Genomic DNA, 15793 nt, shown 5'->3' with positions numbered 1-15793 from the left:
TCCAGCAGCCCCTTGATGCACCAGCAGCAGAGGAGGAGATACAGGCACTCTCGGAGAGCTTCCGAGGGCCCGTAACCCAGGTATCGGCTTTGAGCGTACGGGACCGCGAGCCCGGGGGGCCTCCGCCGCGGGCCGTAAGGACTCCCGGGGACCGGCCCGACCCAGGGCCAGGGGGCCGCCAACTTTTGCCAAGAAGGTCCCATCCTGCTCTGGAGAGCCCCCCGGACGGGTCGGCTTTTTAGCTGACACCGGGAGATTTCTCTCGCTCTCGGCCCCTTTGTGACGAGGCGACGGCTGGAAACCTCTCTGCCGGCCGGGAGGTCATGAGGTCTTATTCAGGACAGTCCCGTGGGCGCTGGGCTTCCCCCCTCCGGCTCCCCCGCCCTTTCTGGAAAAAAGAGCCAGCATCCCATAATAGTCAACACAAGGGCTCCAGCATTGAAGAGCCGACACGCGCCGGTTTTGCCGATGGGAAGAGCGGAGGGGGAAAAAGGCCTCCCGCTGACTACAGTGTCCAGGTTCCCCCAGCCATAGCCGATGGGGAGGATAGCCTTTGTAGTTCAAGAGAATTTCTTGTGATGTATTTCTGGTGCCGTGGAACATACTCTTGAGGATGTTTAATGAAGACCCGTTAGCTGGACAAAAGACCCACCCCGGGCAGAAATGAAGACCTCTAAGCATCGTTTTATTGGTGCGATGGGGGAACTGCTGGAAATCAGCAGGGCTGGGGTCTCTGGCTGAGGAGCTAGAGGTTGGGAGTTCGAATCCCGCACTGGGATGATGACGGCGACGAAGCTCAATTCCCTGCCAAGCCTTTAAAAATCCACAGGGTGACCTTGGACCAAGTCCGTTCTCTTTCCTCCTGACCTACCTCGCAGGGGTGTCGTGGCAAGGATGAAACGAGGAAGGAGGGGGGAGCCAGTGAGTTTATGGGAAGGAAGGTGTGTGGGGGTCTTCATGTGTCCAATACACACTTTTTATCCATCCATGTACAGATAGAGTCGGTACCCCTCCCAGGGGCTGTTGGAGTACACTCCCCATCAACCCCAGCCAGACGTGATGGGATTTGTGGTCCAAGGGCACCCTGAGGGCTCATCCGCCTCCATCTGTGTATTAGACGCCTAGAGTGGTCATACTGACTAGGTAGGAGGGATATAAATAGAATAAATAGAATAAATAGATAGATAGATAGATAGATAGATAGATAGATAGATAGATAGATAGATAGATAGATAGATAGATAGATAGATAGATAGATAGATAGATAGATAGATAGATAGATAGATAGATAGATAGATAAAATATTAGGCAAAATCTTGGCTGATCCCACCTGCCCCACAGACATTTGATGGTGATGATCCAGCTACCTCAATTTTCAAGTGTCTAAATTTGCCCCTGCCATGGGCTGGACGCAGGGGTTCAAGGCGATGCAGGTTAATTTCTGTATCCCTCCCTCCCTGGGACCCGTAAACTCTCCACGCTCCTTGGACGCTTAAACATGGGTGTACAGCAATGCACCGCTCAATACACGTGACCCGGGTTTCTTTCCGACCTTTATTCTCCTCCCAGAGGCCGACGGCCAATGTATACAGGCCTAGGATCACCGCCCCGTGCAAGGCTCTGTCGTCACCCGAAGGGGAGTAGGGCCACCCCAAATTCGGCCCGGGGTGCTGAAAAAGCCGGAGACGCTTCTCTTCTTCGGGCCCAGCGTCCCAGCGGGTGGAGACGCACCGACGGTTTTCGCCTCCGGCGGCAGGCTCGGTCTTCATGCCGTCCAGCTACCGGCGTGGCTTCAGTGGCGGGAATTCCGTTCGTCCTCCTCGTTTTCCAGCTCGTAGGCTGGCCGGTAGCGCTCCCGGCCTCGGTCGTCGATGTACTGCAAAGCGGGGTTCTTCTGAGTATTGGCCTTGCTGCCGAGCGAGGTGTAGCTGTCGGTTTGGGCGGAGCGGCCGGACGAAGAGAAAAACGGAGAAGAGAGAGAGAGAAACAGGTTGAATGCACTGAAATGCATCAAAAAGTGGGGGGGGGGCTTTCTAGGATGGCCAGATCGCTGACGCGCCCTGTTTTACATCGGGGTGGGCAATTTTAGCAGGCTTGCACCCTCCCTCCACAAATCACTGAGAGTTAAAAGTGGAAAAATTGAATAAAATACTGATTTCTTTAAAACTGGGGTAAGCATAATGGTGACCTGCCCCTCTCATGAGATACAGCGTGTTTCCCCCGAAACTGCCCCACAATCTCATCTCCAAATTGCTTTATTTATTTATCCATTTGGCCCCAAAGAAAAAGAGATTTTGAAGGCTAAAGCTGGCGCCCAAAGGGTCAAAACAGGGACCGAACTGCAGTTTTGTAGTTAAGCCTACTCTGCTGAGGCGGATATGGCAAATCTAAATCCAGGTGAAGGAGGAAAACCCAGGGGTGCAGGTCCTCCCTTGACCCATGAACCTTCCTGGCTAACTTTGGGAACAGCTAAAGCTTTTATTTGCTAAAGGACCCCCTGGATCTCCAGTGCATCAGTTCCAAGCCCCACTGTGGATGCTGAAATATGTGGATAACAGCAAACACTATTTTAATAGCGAATGCTTAGGCATAGCATGGTCTCTGGCTCCCTCTCATGGCCAGTTCTGGTAACTTCATCTTTAGAAATATATATTTCTAGGATTTCTCTTTTCATAGTTTTAGATTGCGGATCAGTGAACCAGCAGATACCGATTCCGTGGATACTGTAAAAAAATGGCCACAACGGTACCTACCCCTTGTCATATAGGATGCAATAAGGGATATATAGGGAGCGAAGGAATGTCCATATATCCCGGTACGTCCAGTCCTGTGGCATGATCAGAAAGGAAAAAGAAAATTAGATTTATCAAGAAGATCCTATTGAGTCATGGACCTCAGTACTGACTCAAAGAGAGATGGATTCTCTGTTCAACAGGACCTGGGAGAAGGGGAGGATATTTACGCTCCGTCGGCAAGGAATTCCACAGGAGCAACTACCACAAACACCCTGTCTTGGGTCTTGAATGGATGTCCCTACGAGGCCGCAGCAGGATTGTGCAAAGGGGTTTCACTACGATCCCTAACACCCAGGGAAACCCAGACAGAGTGTTATGGTGTTCATTGATGTCCGGAAACTTGAGCCACATAAAAGCTCCGTCTTTGGGACGGGGCTCCACGTACCAGCAATGGGTTGACCCGCATATACTGGGGCCAATCCGGATCGGTCAGGCAGAAAGGCGAGAGGGTGCAGGAATACGGGTCGGTCCGGCGGGTGCCCATCAAGACGGCCTCGAGGTCCGGCTGTTTGGCCTTCAGGTCGCTCAGGGCTTCTTTGATGTTCCCGTGGACGTCACAGATGTGAAGATTGTACCTGCGAGGAGCAAACGAGACCATGGAGGGGGAATCCACAAACCCTATTAATCGGCGACCGCTCCCAGACTCTGGAACTCCCTGCCACTGGACACCGGGCTGGCCTCAATCTTAGCTCTCCTTCCGCAAGCTGGCGAAGACTTTTCTCTTCAGGCAGGCTTTCCCTCAATGACGGGGTTTTTTTTTAATGGCCTTCCTGCTTTGAATGTTTTTATTGTTGCTTTTGTTTACAGTTTCTTAAGAGCGGCATTTGCTTGATCCTTTTCAATATTTGTATACTTCCTGTTTTTTAGCTTTAAATGCAGTCTTACAATGACGTCAGCCCCCTTGGGACTTTTTCAAAGGGAAAGGTGGGGTAAAAATATTTTAAATAAATATTTGGAGGCAAGCCGGACCTTCAAACTGCCAGTCTGTATTCATTATAATTTGCCTAACGCCTCTCGTGGATAATATTCCTTGGCCGGGGATGAAGGCGAAACATTTACAGGCTCTGAACATTTCTTTTTATTATTACCTATTTGTCAGTTACACTGATGTCCCTCTTTTCCGACAGGGATAGCGTTCATGGCTTCTCTCTCTAACAGCCCTGTAAGGTAGGCCAGGCAAAGAGGGACAGAGAGAAGGAACGGCAGATTCCCAGTCTGTCCGGGCCTTAAATTTGGCATGGCTGGCTGTATAGCTCAGTGGTGTGGGGGGTCTGGCTGAGGAGCTGGAGGTTGGGAGTTTGATTCCCCTGCTGTAAGAAGAGCCAGCCTGGGGAGCCTTGGGCAAGCTGCGCAGCCCCACAGCGCCCCTAGAGGAAGGTAAAGGTAAAGCACTTCTGAGTCTTCTCTACCTGGAAAACCCTTTAAAAAAGGGGTCATTATAAGTCAGAATCGATTTGACTGCGCAGAATTATTATTATAAAGTAAACCAAAGCGTGCCGCTTATATAAATATTATTATCAGTGCCATTAATTCTAACTACTACACCATACTGACTCCTAAACAAGGTTAATAATCTTGTTCAATACATATAGATACTCGCTTGGAATGGATTCGATCCTGTTTTAAGTCACCCCCTGCCACTTTTTCTTTCTGTTGGCCAACCCAGATCATCGACCGTTAATTAAACTCCATCGAATCCGTGGAATCGCCCACGATTTTGGACTCCACTCTAAGCCCTGCGATTGGGGGGGGCGAGCTTAAACGTTTTTCGGCCGAGCGGATGCAAAAAGCAGAAGGATTCAGGCGAGCTGAGTATAAATATGTCCTTCTCGGACATCCCACAAACAGAGCCCGCAATCGCCCTTGAATGTGCTGAAAGTTTGGCACGGATTCTCCCTTGCCCGAGCTAAGATGGTCCCGGGGAGTCTAAGCGCCATTCAGATTTTGAAAACTTTTGCAGCGGCAGCCCGGCTCATGGCGTAAAACTCCAGTTCGTACCGCTGAGCCGTGTTCTGGATAAACTCCTCCATCTCGGGAAACGGGGACACGGTGTGGATGTAGAGAACCTGTAGCTTCTCCGTCCGTTCCGGGTTTCGCCTGGAAAAAAAGGACAGCGTAAGGTATTTAGGAAGCGGAGAAAGAGGTGGTCCGCTGGGTAGATGCTCTCCCTTAGTATTTTTTAACACAGCCTAGCAATCTTCGGATTAATTGCCCCAATCATCTCCGGTGACACCCTCTCGCCCCATGGGGGCAAATAAGGAACCTCGTTTTGACCCTCCGGAGTTCTAAGTCCTCGATAAGGACTAGAAAAATGCAGAGGCTTTAAATAGGAAATAACCTAAAAGGGTGTTATTCTCCGTTTTTTAACTGCGATGGGGGAGGTAGCGGCGTTGCAGGGTGGCTAGAAGGACGATGTTACGGAAACGAACGCCCCGGATCGTTCTAAGAGAGGAGAGGGTGGAAGCACCTTTGGACAGCGGCGTGGAAGAGGTGGAGCAGAGCGGTACAGTCCTTCCCGCCGTTGAACCCGAGGCACAGCTTCGACAGCGGATAGCGGTCCAAGGCTTCTTCTATGGTGCGGAGCGCTACCGCCACCTTCTGGCCAAGGGGGGAACCTGCAGAGGGAAGAGAAGACGGGAGGTCACGAAGCACCCCGTCGCACCCAGATCAGAAATGGATCCTCCCCCCACTAAGACACGCTACCCTGGTTTAAAAATATAGATTATATAAATGAAGAATCAAGGGTATCTGGAAATCTCCGAGCAGCTGGTCTTTGAAAACCTGGGTGACCCAAGATTTCTTGATTGGTTCCTGGTATACAGTGGTGCCTCGCTTAACGAGTGCACCGTAGAACGACGAAATCGCATAGCGAAGAGGTTTTAGCGATCGCAAATGCAATCGCATACTGATGGCCCCTATGGGCAAAACTCGCTTTGTGATGATCGGTAATCGTTTCGCTTACCGATCATCGCAAAGCGATGCCCGACGATCAGCTGTTCGGCAGTTCCAAAATGGCCGCGTGCAGCATGTTTGCGCCCTCCCCTCGCTTACCGAGGGCGCGAAAATGGCTGCCGGCTATGGGACAACTTCGCTGAACGGTGAGTTTTGGAGCCTATTGGCTTTCCCCGTTCCGCGATGTTTCGCCATAGCGAAGGTTAATCCGGAACAGATTAATCTCGCTATGCGAGGCACCACTGTATTTCACTGGGGCTCAAAGTGGCCTGTGCAAGGACCCCCCCCACTCCCGGTTGTGTTTTGTCCACACAACAGCCCTGCGAGGGAGCTTATGCTCCGGAAAAAAGGATCCAGACCAAGGATTTCCAGTAGGCTTCGTAGCCGAGCCAAAAATGGTTGAAACAGAGGATTTGTTGAAAATGCAGTTTGATTAGTATGAAAAATGGGGTGCTGGAGGAAGGCTTTGGGAATTCCCAGGACGGCCAGAAAGGCGAACCAGGGGGTCCTCGATCAAGTCAAGCCTGAAGTCTCTCTGGAGGCAAAAATGTTGAAACGGAGGCTGTCCTCCTTCGGGCACCTCTCGAGCAGGCTGGTTTCTCTGCAAAAGAGGATCATGCTGAGAAAGGTAACAAAGGCAGCAGGAAAAGAGGAAGACCCCCCATGTGAGCTGGAAGGACCCCCTCAAGGAAGCCACAAGCTTCCGTTTCCAAGAGCTGAGCAGGGCTATTGAGGACCGGACATTTTGGAGGGCGCTCGTTCCTAGGCTTGCCACAAGCCGGAGGCCACTTGACAGCACATGATAACAACCGTATTTAACATTTTTTTTTCTAAAAAGGGGATGAGTTTGTTTCTGCTCTTACCAGATGCCGCCAGGGCGTACACATCCGTGGCCGCCCGGGAGACGGGGTCAGCGACCAGGGGAACCACGACGCCGTCGGGCAAATTCTCCATCAGGAAGGAGTAAACCTTTTCCAATTCGGCCTCGGAGTCCGAGTCCAGGGTGAGCTTGACCCGGAAGTAGTTGTTGACCCAATCCGGGTAGGACCCCAAGCTGGTCCGGCGCCCGAAGCCGGCGTTGGCTCGGTCGAGGACCGGAGCGATCTGCGTCTCGTCGGCGTTGATGTAAATCTCATGGGAGCAGAAATGGGTCTTCTCGTTGCGGAAGAGGTGGCTCAAACCCTCGAGGGCTCGCTTCATCAGAGACGGGATGCCCGGGAAGATGTAAACGTTACGGACGCTGACCAGCGGGTAGGGGAAAGCGCGTCCCGTCGACTCGTCCACGCCGTAGTTGAGGAGGGACGACTCCGGGACCCGGGCCAGCTTCATCTCGGGAGAAGCGGCGTCAGACTTCCCGAAAAACTTCTTGACCAGCTCCACCATCTCCGGGTGGGGGGCCACCTTCTCCCCGAAGGCCCGGGCCACCGCCTCAAAGGTCACGTCGTCGTGGGTCGGGCCGATCCCGCCCGACGTGAGGACGTAGGTGAAGGCGCCGGCGAAGGCCACGATCTCCTGGGCGATTGCGTCCACCTCGTCGGGGACCACGGAAATTTTGCCGACCTTCACGCCCAGCGAGCGGAGCTTCTTGCACATGTAAAAGGAATTGGTGTCTTGGGTGTAGCCCTGCCGAGAAAGATAGCCAAGAAGGTGGAAGGCTTTTGCTTTTAAAAAAAAGGGAACATGCGCTGTAGCGAAACAGCGCTAAGCAGGCCAACCGGCACAGCAATATATTCCTGTGTCCTGCTTTCGAACCATAAAGACATATCAAAAACTACTTTTAAAGATATAGCTAATACACAACCGCAGGCTGGTGACCCGAATCCTACAATATATCGGATAGGGCTTTAAAGTTCGGAATAAAACCCAAAGCGGAGGTCTCTAGCCTCACTCCAAAGCCCCCCCCCCCAAGCTCTCTATTTAGTAGAATTTGTACCTTTAGGATCTCATCCCCTATGACGATGATCCCAGCCGTCACGGGCCCGTCCATGGGTTTCCCCCCACCGTTTCCGGAAGGGGCGTCGCTGCTGGGCGCTGCCATGGTCCGGAGATGCCGGCTCTGCCACCTCGCCCGGAGAATGCCGCTCCACAGCTGGAGACTCCAGCGCATGAGGGTCGGGGAATCCACGCAGCCCGTCTGGTTTAGCTGCGGCACTGGGACGGCCCCATGACGAAGCCCACAGGTGTATGTGGGGGGCTAGCGAAGACAAGCCCAGGAAGACACCGGGGCAGCTTTTAACCGGAGGCGTGGAGTCACCGTATCAAATATGGGGGGGATGCACCCCGGCCCCCCCGATGGTCCACGAGCCAACTCTGGAAAAAACAACATGACATCGTTTTTAGGCCTTTAGGCGAAAGAAGGGGAGGGGTTCGGGTTTCACGGAATGGAATGGCTGGCATGGAGAGCAGGAAGTACTTTGTGTTGCAACATTTTGTTGCATCATCCCAACACTGTAATAGTGCTGCCTCTCCTAAGTTGGGTCCTTTCTCCTCCAAATAATTTAGGAATCCCTCCAGAAGCCCTTTTAACCTGCCAGCTTCCCTCTTTCTCCCTATAATAATAATAATAATAATAATAATAATAATAATAATAATAATAATAATAATAATAATAATAATAATAATAATAAAACTACTACTACTACCAGTTTATTCCAAAAACGAAACCTAAAAACAGCTTAATAGAGGAGTTTTCCTTCCAGAGCTGGGTGGACAGGTTTGATTGGACTACAATTCCCATCCGCCTAGGCTGCCTGTTGCAGTTTTAGCTTCACACTGGACATTCCCAAGCTCCGCCTTCTTTCCGGTCCCCGGTCTAATGTTAGAGGGTGGTGGGTGAGCAAGCGGCACCCCTCTGCTGGACTGCAACTCCCATCATCCCCAAATAGGGGGCCCTCCAAACATCATTTAACTACAACTCCCATCATCCGTAGCCACTTCGGCCTATGGAAGGGGATGATGGGAGCGATAGTCCGCAAAAGTGCCGGCCTTGAGAAAGGCACTCTGCCCATGCTCAGAAATCCTTTCTCTCCCCCCGACTCTCTGCTCCCGTCTTCTTGCTTACCTGCTATCCAGGCTGCGCTCTGTTCTAAACCCCGCCCATTGCCTACCCATTGGCTACTCTCTTCTTGATGCCCGCCCCCTCCTCCTTCGATTGGACAGCCGCGAAAAGAGCCGTGAATGAAACGGCCGCGAAAGAAAATCCGATTGGGCACAAAGTGTGCCAATTATCGGCCTGACGTTCCGCGTGGGAAGATGGCGAATGAGCAGCCTTGAGGGCGAGGGAGGGAAAACTACAATTCCCAGCGTCCTCCGCGGCAGCCCCTTTAAGTTCGCCTTGAAAGCAGGGAGGGGAAAGTTCGTTGGACGTATTATTTTGAGCAGGTCACTAATAAATAATTATACCTAAAATATAGATCTAGTAAAGATTTTTTTTTTTGGTATAACTGCAGGAAGCCCCTAACCGAAGTACAGTAATTTTTGCAATTTGTGATTTAAAAAATCAGGTTATAGATGCAGAAACTTTGCTGCACAAAGGAAAGTGAAAGCCAGCACTTTCTGGTTTAATCCTCCCCACAAGACGTGGGGAATATTCCTCTCCCATATCCTGGGTAACCTCGCCAGCTCCAGTCTATGGTGCAATCTAGGCATGTGATTTTGGACTACAGTTCCCATAGTCCACCGATTAGGGTAGACAAGCCCCAGCCCAACAACATCTGGAGGGCCAAACAGCCACCCACCCCTGCTTTTTGACCCACATTTCCATTCTGATGGAAGAGGGGAATCCTGCTTCTTCACAGCCGGTATAGAAATCTAAGCCTCTTAAGCTGGTAAAAGTATTTTTTTAAATTTTTGCCTAGTGTTTCAAAGGCAGGATGTGTTACTCCATCTTCCATCCACCAGCCGAACAGAAACGATGTGGATTAGTGGAGACAGAATCAAGCCATTTTCCCCCCTCCTTCATGAGCTCACGTGGTTCGCCTGTCCAGAATTTCTCCTCGCCCAAGGTGATCAGATAAGTTGCTGCATTCAATGCTCTTCTACCCAAACCAAGATTAAGGGGGTGGGGGGAATAACAGACGCACAGTGTAAAATCTCTGAACTTTATTGAAAAAGCCTTAAAAACAGTCATTTCTCAAATAACCTCCTTTTAAAAGTTCTGAAGCATAACTTGAAAGACAACGTTTAAAAAGACAACGTTTAAAAATACACTTTAAAAGTATCCAAGAGTTTAAAAAAATATCCAGAGAAACACACTGCATTCTCTAGGATTTTAAAAAAAAACAAACTAGCCCTGGATAAAGCAGGAACTCCCGCCAGTGTAGAAAATACAAATATGTTTCAGCAGCTTAATCAGTCCTTGTTAATCTGTCTGCAATGAAGGAATTCTGTCATCAGCGATGTGTTGATTGGGTCAGATGGTATATTCTTGATACACACACTGAACGCATTTGTCAAACTTTGTTTAAGAAAACAAGAATGCAGTTGGGTTTTGTTTTTTGAAAGGTGCTTGGATCTGAGGCAGGAGGAGTGACTCCCCTCACTTTTCCGGCTTCTTTGGCAGCGGCCTTCGGAAAAGCAGGATGTGGGGTTCTGCAGGGAGAGAGGAAATAACATGTGTATTTGTCTTGAAAAGAATACAATGCCTCGTAAGCCAGCCTAGTCCGACGGCCTCAACACATGCCCCCAATTGATGGGTCCTATATCCACACCCTGAACATCTGGGCACCCCTCATGTGCTAAAATGGCATTCTGAGGTGCCTCTCTCTTTGCTTGGAAATTCCAAGTCTTCTTTGCTGCTTGAAAGATAAAATCTGCAACTGACTGGGCTCTGAATTGAGAAGGGAGAGGTTAAATTTTGTACTGACCACGCTCATCAACCCAACAGATGCACAACTGTGGAAAACTGGAAGGAGACTGGATTCTTTTCCAGCCCTAGCTGCAGATGACCTGGTTTTGAAACTAGGACATTCTCGCATCATTGACGAAGCCGTTTCTCTGTCTGGGGCATGGAGAAGGCACAAGTCACACAGTCTCCCCCCCCCCCCCCGAAATATAAGGGAGGCAGAATATGGCCCAGGTTTTATTTCATTTTGTCATATTAACTATGTCTAGAGGGGCAGCTTAAGTAAAACTGGTGAGATAATTGACAGCTGAGACACTGTGCTGAGAGGGCCTTTCTAACTGGTTATTAGCCTGATTCTTTCTATATCCAAAGCAAACATGACAAACCTCCTCATAAACGATACATCTCCAGTCCCTGCACCCTGTTTGCCTCTGACTGTCTGGATCCCAGTAGATCTTTTTTCTGGGAATCTCCAGGTCCTATGAGGTTGGAGTCAGGGAACATGTTCACCTCTAGAGCTGCTGGACTGCAATTCTGATCAGTCCAGTCGATAGCAAAGGACAATGGGAGTTGTAGTCTGAAAACATCCAGAAGCAGAGTCTGGCATCTGCGTCTTGGTGTCATTCAATCAACCAGTTTGGCTGTTCTCCACCCATGCCCTAAATCTAAGGCAGACAAGACACGTAAAATTCAGAGAGGGCACAGACTGGAAGAAATGCCACAGCAGAGATTGGGTGGGTGGGGATCTGGTTTAGGATGAGAACTCCTGGAATGTCCCAGCCAGCATGTCCACCGGTGGGGACCGGGGAGCTGTAATCCCAAACAGCAACCTTTTTAATAGACTTCTTATGGTCTGGTTTTGCATTGGGGGGGGGGTCTGCAGTAGCTACTGCGACACGCCTTGCTTCCAGCGTTTCCTGTCACTGCATCTCCCAGCCTGCAACCCACCTGGCTCGTGAATCATGTAATGAACCCATCCTTGGCTCTGCTGGACTCCCAGGTTCCGCCACTCCGACTCCGACATGAGATGAGTTTTGGGGACCAGCTTGGCAATGTCCTTGGGCAGCATCACGTGCCTGCAAGCAGCAGGCCAAAAGAGAAAAATGAGCATGCAAGGGAAAGCGAGACAAAACTCTAGGTGCTGTTTGCAAAACCTGTCCTGCTTTGCAAAGTGTGATCGGAACATAGTCACTTTGAATTTCACCATCTGACTCAACTGTACATGTCATCAGGGCTTAGAGGCATGTTGCTAAGGCAAAGGATGTAAATATATAGAAGTAGATCTCTATTGTAATGTTAAAATCTTCCTCATTAGTGAAACTGGGCCAGAGATTTAGAATAGAGAGGAAAGAAAGCAATTCTGAACACTGGACATATAGCTTTTGATGCTACAAGACATACATATTATGGTGTCTGCTGCTACAGGAATATAAGCACTTGCTTATACAGCTTTGAAAGGGGATAATAAAAAAATGAGCTCCAGAGTAGGACCCCCTTATCCACAGGATCAGTATCTGCTGATCCAGTTATCCACGCACTGAAAATATTAAAAGAAAAATCCCAGAAATATAGATTTTTCAACAATGAAGTTGCCAGAACTGGCCACTAGCATTTCTATTATACTAAAGTTCGTTATAATCCTGAAAACTCACATGGAAGGAAATGGGTTAAGCCTTTAAAAGGTTTTCTCTGTGCAAACAGACCAGACAAGAAAACAGCAACAGAGGAAACGAAGAGAAAAATGCTGTCTTTCAGGCGCTACAATGTTTTTGTCTTCTTCCTTTTCTTCTTTTGTTTTGTTTCTTGTCCAATGTGTTTTGAAATGTGATACCCTGATTTTGTAGTCTGTTGTGCTGAAACCCAATAATGCAGGTGAAAAAATTAAAAGGGCGGTGTATCAATAATGTAAAATGATATACATTGTCATTGCATTATTGATACACAGACTTTTAAATGCTTAATTTGATGTCTGCATCATTCTTTTCTAATACTGAAATCGTCCATTGGCCCAAATCCCGTTGCTGACATCCCACTAGAGGCGACCCATTAAACCTGTGGAAATTTGGGGAGTCAAGTCCTCCGTGGAGCCGTGAAGCTCCACTGATTCAAAGCGAACTGCTTTCCAGTTGCTGTGCTAAAGTAAGTGGCCGTCAGAGCAGGTCCCTTTGAATCAATGCAACAGAAGGGAGCCTTCAGAGTCCTGTAAGGCGATTCGCAATGCTCAGCAACAGGATTTGGCCCCTTGTTTTCCAGCTTTTAATATTGCGTCTTTTAATATTGTCAGTTGCATTTGGCCCTTTTGAGGAGAAAGACAGGGGATAAATATTTTTATTTATTATTATTATTAATATTTCCAACCTTGCTGTTGTTATCACTACAAATACACTTCCTTTATATAGACAGATCTGATAGATAGATAGAGAGATACTGTATATAGATATATATAATAGATAGACATAGATATACACATACAAACATACATATACATACATATATATCTATCATTATCTATGCATGTAATTTTAAATCATATATATATACTGTATATACATACGCACACACAATCATATATGTATGCATGTGTAAATCATATTTATATATAGATATGATTATCTGATTTTAAATAGATACAAATACTGTATATATATTTTCTAACATAGACAGATAATGTATAATATAGAATGTATATATAAAAGGGGCTACGTATTTGTAGCAATAACGGCAGCACGAATTGGAATACAGCTAATACTGTAATTAACAGCAATAGTTACAACTACTGTATTATTATAAACAATCAAATGCAGGCGTAATTTCTAACAATATCTATTATGATTATTAGTGATAATTGATCATTATTACGTATTGATCTCTTTCTTCCAGGACTGGACCACCTCCTTCCCCAAACCGACCCCGCCGTGCACCCCCCCTGCGCATGTACCGTTGCCAAGGCAACAGCGCCCCCCCGTTTTCTCGGACCCCGGACGTCCTGGCGCCCGAAGCCCCGCCCCCTCCTCCCGCCGAAGCCCCGCCCCTCTCTCACCGGTATTCGAATTCCTCGTCGTCGTACTTGTCGGAATAGTAGATCTGTTTGTGCGCCATGACGGCCGGCGGCGAACGAGGCTGAGGGGGAAACTGGGCTCCCGCCCCTTCTTCCCCCCACCTCCGCCACGTATCCCGGCAGCCTCTGCGGGATGAGGCGAGTGTGGCCAATCGCCGAGCGGCAACGCACGTGGCTCCGCCCTCTCTCGGCCGCCCATTGGAGGAGTCGGAAAAAAGAGGGAGGAGCCCGGCGCGAGGCCGCCTCTCCCCCGCCCAATCGCCGCTTCGGAGGCGTCCCTTGCTTTCCCCGCCCACGCGCCCCAAAGGCGCACGCCCCTTTCCCCCTAACGACATCAACCGTCGCTCTTCCTTTTCAAAGCCTGCCGCCTAGAGCTCTGATTGGGCGAGAGAAGCGCGGCTCGGTAACGTTCCCAGACACCGTGAAAGGTGATTGGCTGTTTGCGGCAGAGTCCGTCTTTCCGCCCCGCCTCCTTCCTTTATATTTCCCCTCATTTCGGCCTGTTTTCATTCTCCTTGGCCTGGAAGTCGGAATTATCTTAGAAAACTATATCTGAGGTGTTAAATTTTTGACAGGAAACTGTAGGGCAAGGGGTTTTAAAAGGAGGTTTGAAAACCTGAGGCAGCAGGAAATTTTATTTCTTTATTTTAAGTATTTTAGTTCCCAATTTTCTCTGAAAAATTGAAAATATAAATTGTTCTGTAATTTTTTTATTAATTATTTTACATATTTAAAGTATTCTTACCCTGCCTTTCTCCTTAAAAGAACCCAAGGGGACTTAAAAGAATTAAAAGGCAAGGTTTAAAAGCTAAGAAGAGAATATATAAAGATTAAAAAATAAGAGTTACATTAAAAACTTTTACAAAACCTAAAATTTAAATTTAAGCCAGGGGACCTGCATAGAACTGAGGGCTGAGACAATTTTTAAGGCAGGGAGAAGAGTCTCAAAAGGATACCAGGGCTGAAAGCTTTCAAAGCATTAAAAATAGCTAATTATTTTGAATTATCAAGGATCTAGTACGTGGCTGCCCTTCTAGAGAAGAGCATTTTTTGATGATCCCTTGGATCCCTTCCAGCTCAGCAGTTTTAACATTAAGATAAGAACGTGGATTATCAAGTGAACAAACCCCTTGTGGAAGCCTGGATTTGTAAAATGTTGCAGAGTTGGGGATGCGAGATATTTTAACCCAGTGCAATGGTCCTGGTGTGTTTTTCTGTTCCATAAAAAGCAGACCTTTCTTTCTTTCTAGACAAAAGACCAGGCCAAGGCAGGAGAGCGTAATGCATGTTTTTAGCTTACTTAAAATAATAATTTGAAAACGACAGCTGGAATTGTTTGGTTGAGGCCCAATGGTGGATTTGAACTCCCAGCCAGAGATCTCCTTAAGTTACCCAGCAGTTCATTATAGCAGTTTGATGCCATTTTAGCCACTCTGGCTTCACTCTCGGGAGGGTGAGTGAGGGAAGTTGCACAAAGAGGATAATTTATCCTGCGAAAGGGGTGTTTATTAATTGTGTCATTTGCCTCTTTTTGCTCAGCTAGCTCTTTTCCCCCTCCATAGCTGTGGAGACAAACCGGTGGTTCCTTAACATTCTCCGTGGAGCTTGGAAGAAATGGTTCCCTCTGGCTGAAGCTCCTGGCTGGGGCTGAAAAACAGAAAGACTGACCTTGATGGCTGGGACTGATTTTGGGAGCTATAGTTAGAAAAAAAAATCTTAATATCCACATTCTGATTTGATTACAAAAGGTCTTTCCAATTAAGCGTGGAGGCTGTAGAAGCTCAGATGGTGATAATGGTGGCCTGTTTCCAAAGAAAACAGACTCTATTGTAGAATCCTACATTTGGGCCTCCAAACCGGAGTGCTTTCTCTTTATTACAGGAAATGAGGGAAGCTGCCATTTAAAACAGAAGGAGCACAAGGCTCATATATGCTTCCCTGCTGTGGCTTATTCCCATTTCTCTGAAATATAGCCCACGTGGGAAGGAACCACAGTGAATCCAGATATGGGCAGGAAGGGGTGGAAGAAGACTGTGCAAGCCAGGAATGACCAATTGCCTCCTAAAATTTTGTTATGGCACATCTGATCTTCCACTTCTGCTAAATCTGTGGGGAGGTATTCAACATTCTCCCCCACCCAACCCC

General features: G+C 48.4%; 2 protein-coding genes across 3 annotated transcripts; both read right to left on the bottom strand.

The window, feature by feature from the left end:
* Positions 1–1535: 1535 nt before the first annotated feature.
* Positions 1536–8829, bottom strand: FLAD1 (flavin adenine dinucleotide synthetase 1). Of its 2 annotated transcripts, none has more exons than XM_020797460.3 (8): positions 8809–8829; positions 7681–8057; positions 6611–7370; positions 5263–5410; positions 4794–4892; positions 3181–3370; positions 2754–2827; positions 1536–1928 (listed from the first exon to the last, which is right to left on the bottom strand). In XM_020797460.3, the coding sequence occupies exons 2-8, from the start codon at positions 7852–7854 to the stop codon at positions 1793–1795; spliced, it is 1581 nt and encodes a 526-aa protein (XP_020653119.3). In that variant the 5' UTR covers positions 7855–8057; positions 8809–8829; the 3' UTR covers positions 1536–1792. The 2 variants fall into 2 exon arrangements, with proteins under 2 accessions (XP_020653119.3, XP_078238417.1); XM_078382291.1 differs by lacking the exon at positions 8809–8829 and adding an exon at positions 8390–8791.
* Positions 8830–9833: 1004 nt separating this feature from the next.
* Positions 9834–13789, bottom strand: CKS1B (CDC28 protein kinase regulatory subunit 1B). Its single transcript, XM_072984380.2, has 3 exons — positions 13631–13789; positions 11539–11666; positions 9834–10337 (listed from the first exon to the last, which is right to left on the bottom strand). Exons 1-3 carry the CDS (start codon positions 13687–13689, stop codon positions 10285–10287), a joined length of 240 nt encoding a protein of 79 aa, XP_072840481.1. The 5' UTR covers positions 13690–13789; the 3' UTR covers positions 9834–10284.
* Between the last annotated feature and the right edge of the window lie 2004 nt (positions 13790–15793).

Source organism: Pogona vitticeps, chromosome 15, assembly GCF_051106095.1.
Source record: "Pogona vitticeps strain Pit_001003342236 chromosome 15, PviZW2.1, whole genome shotgun sequence".
Lineage (NCBI taxonomy): Eukaryota > Metazoa > Chordata > Lepidosauria > Squamata > Agamidae > Pogona > Pogona vitticeps.
This window is presented reverse-complemented; position numbering and strand designations above follow the sequence as displayed.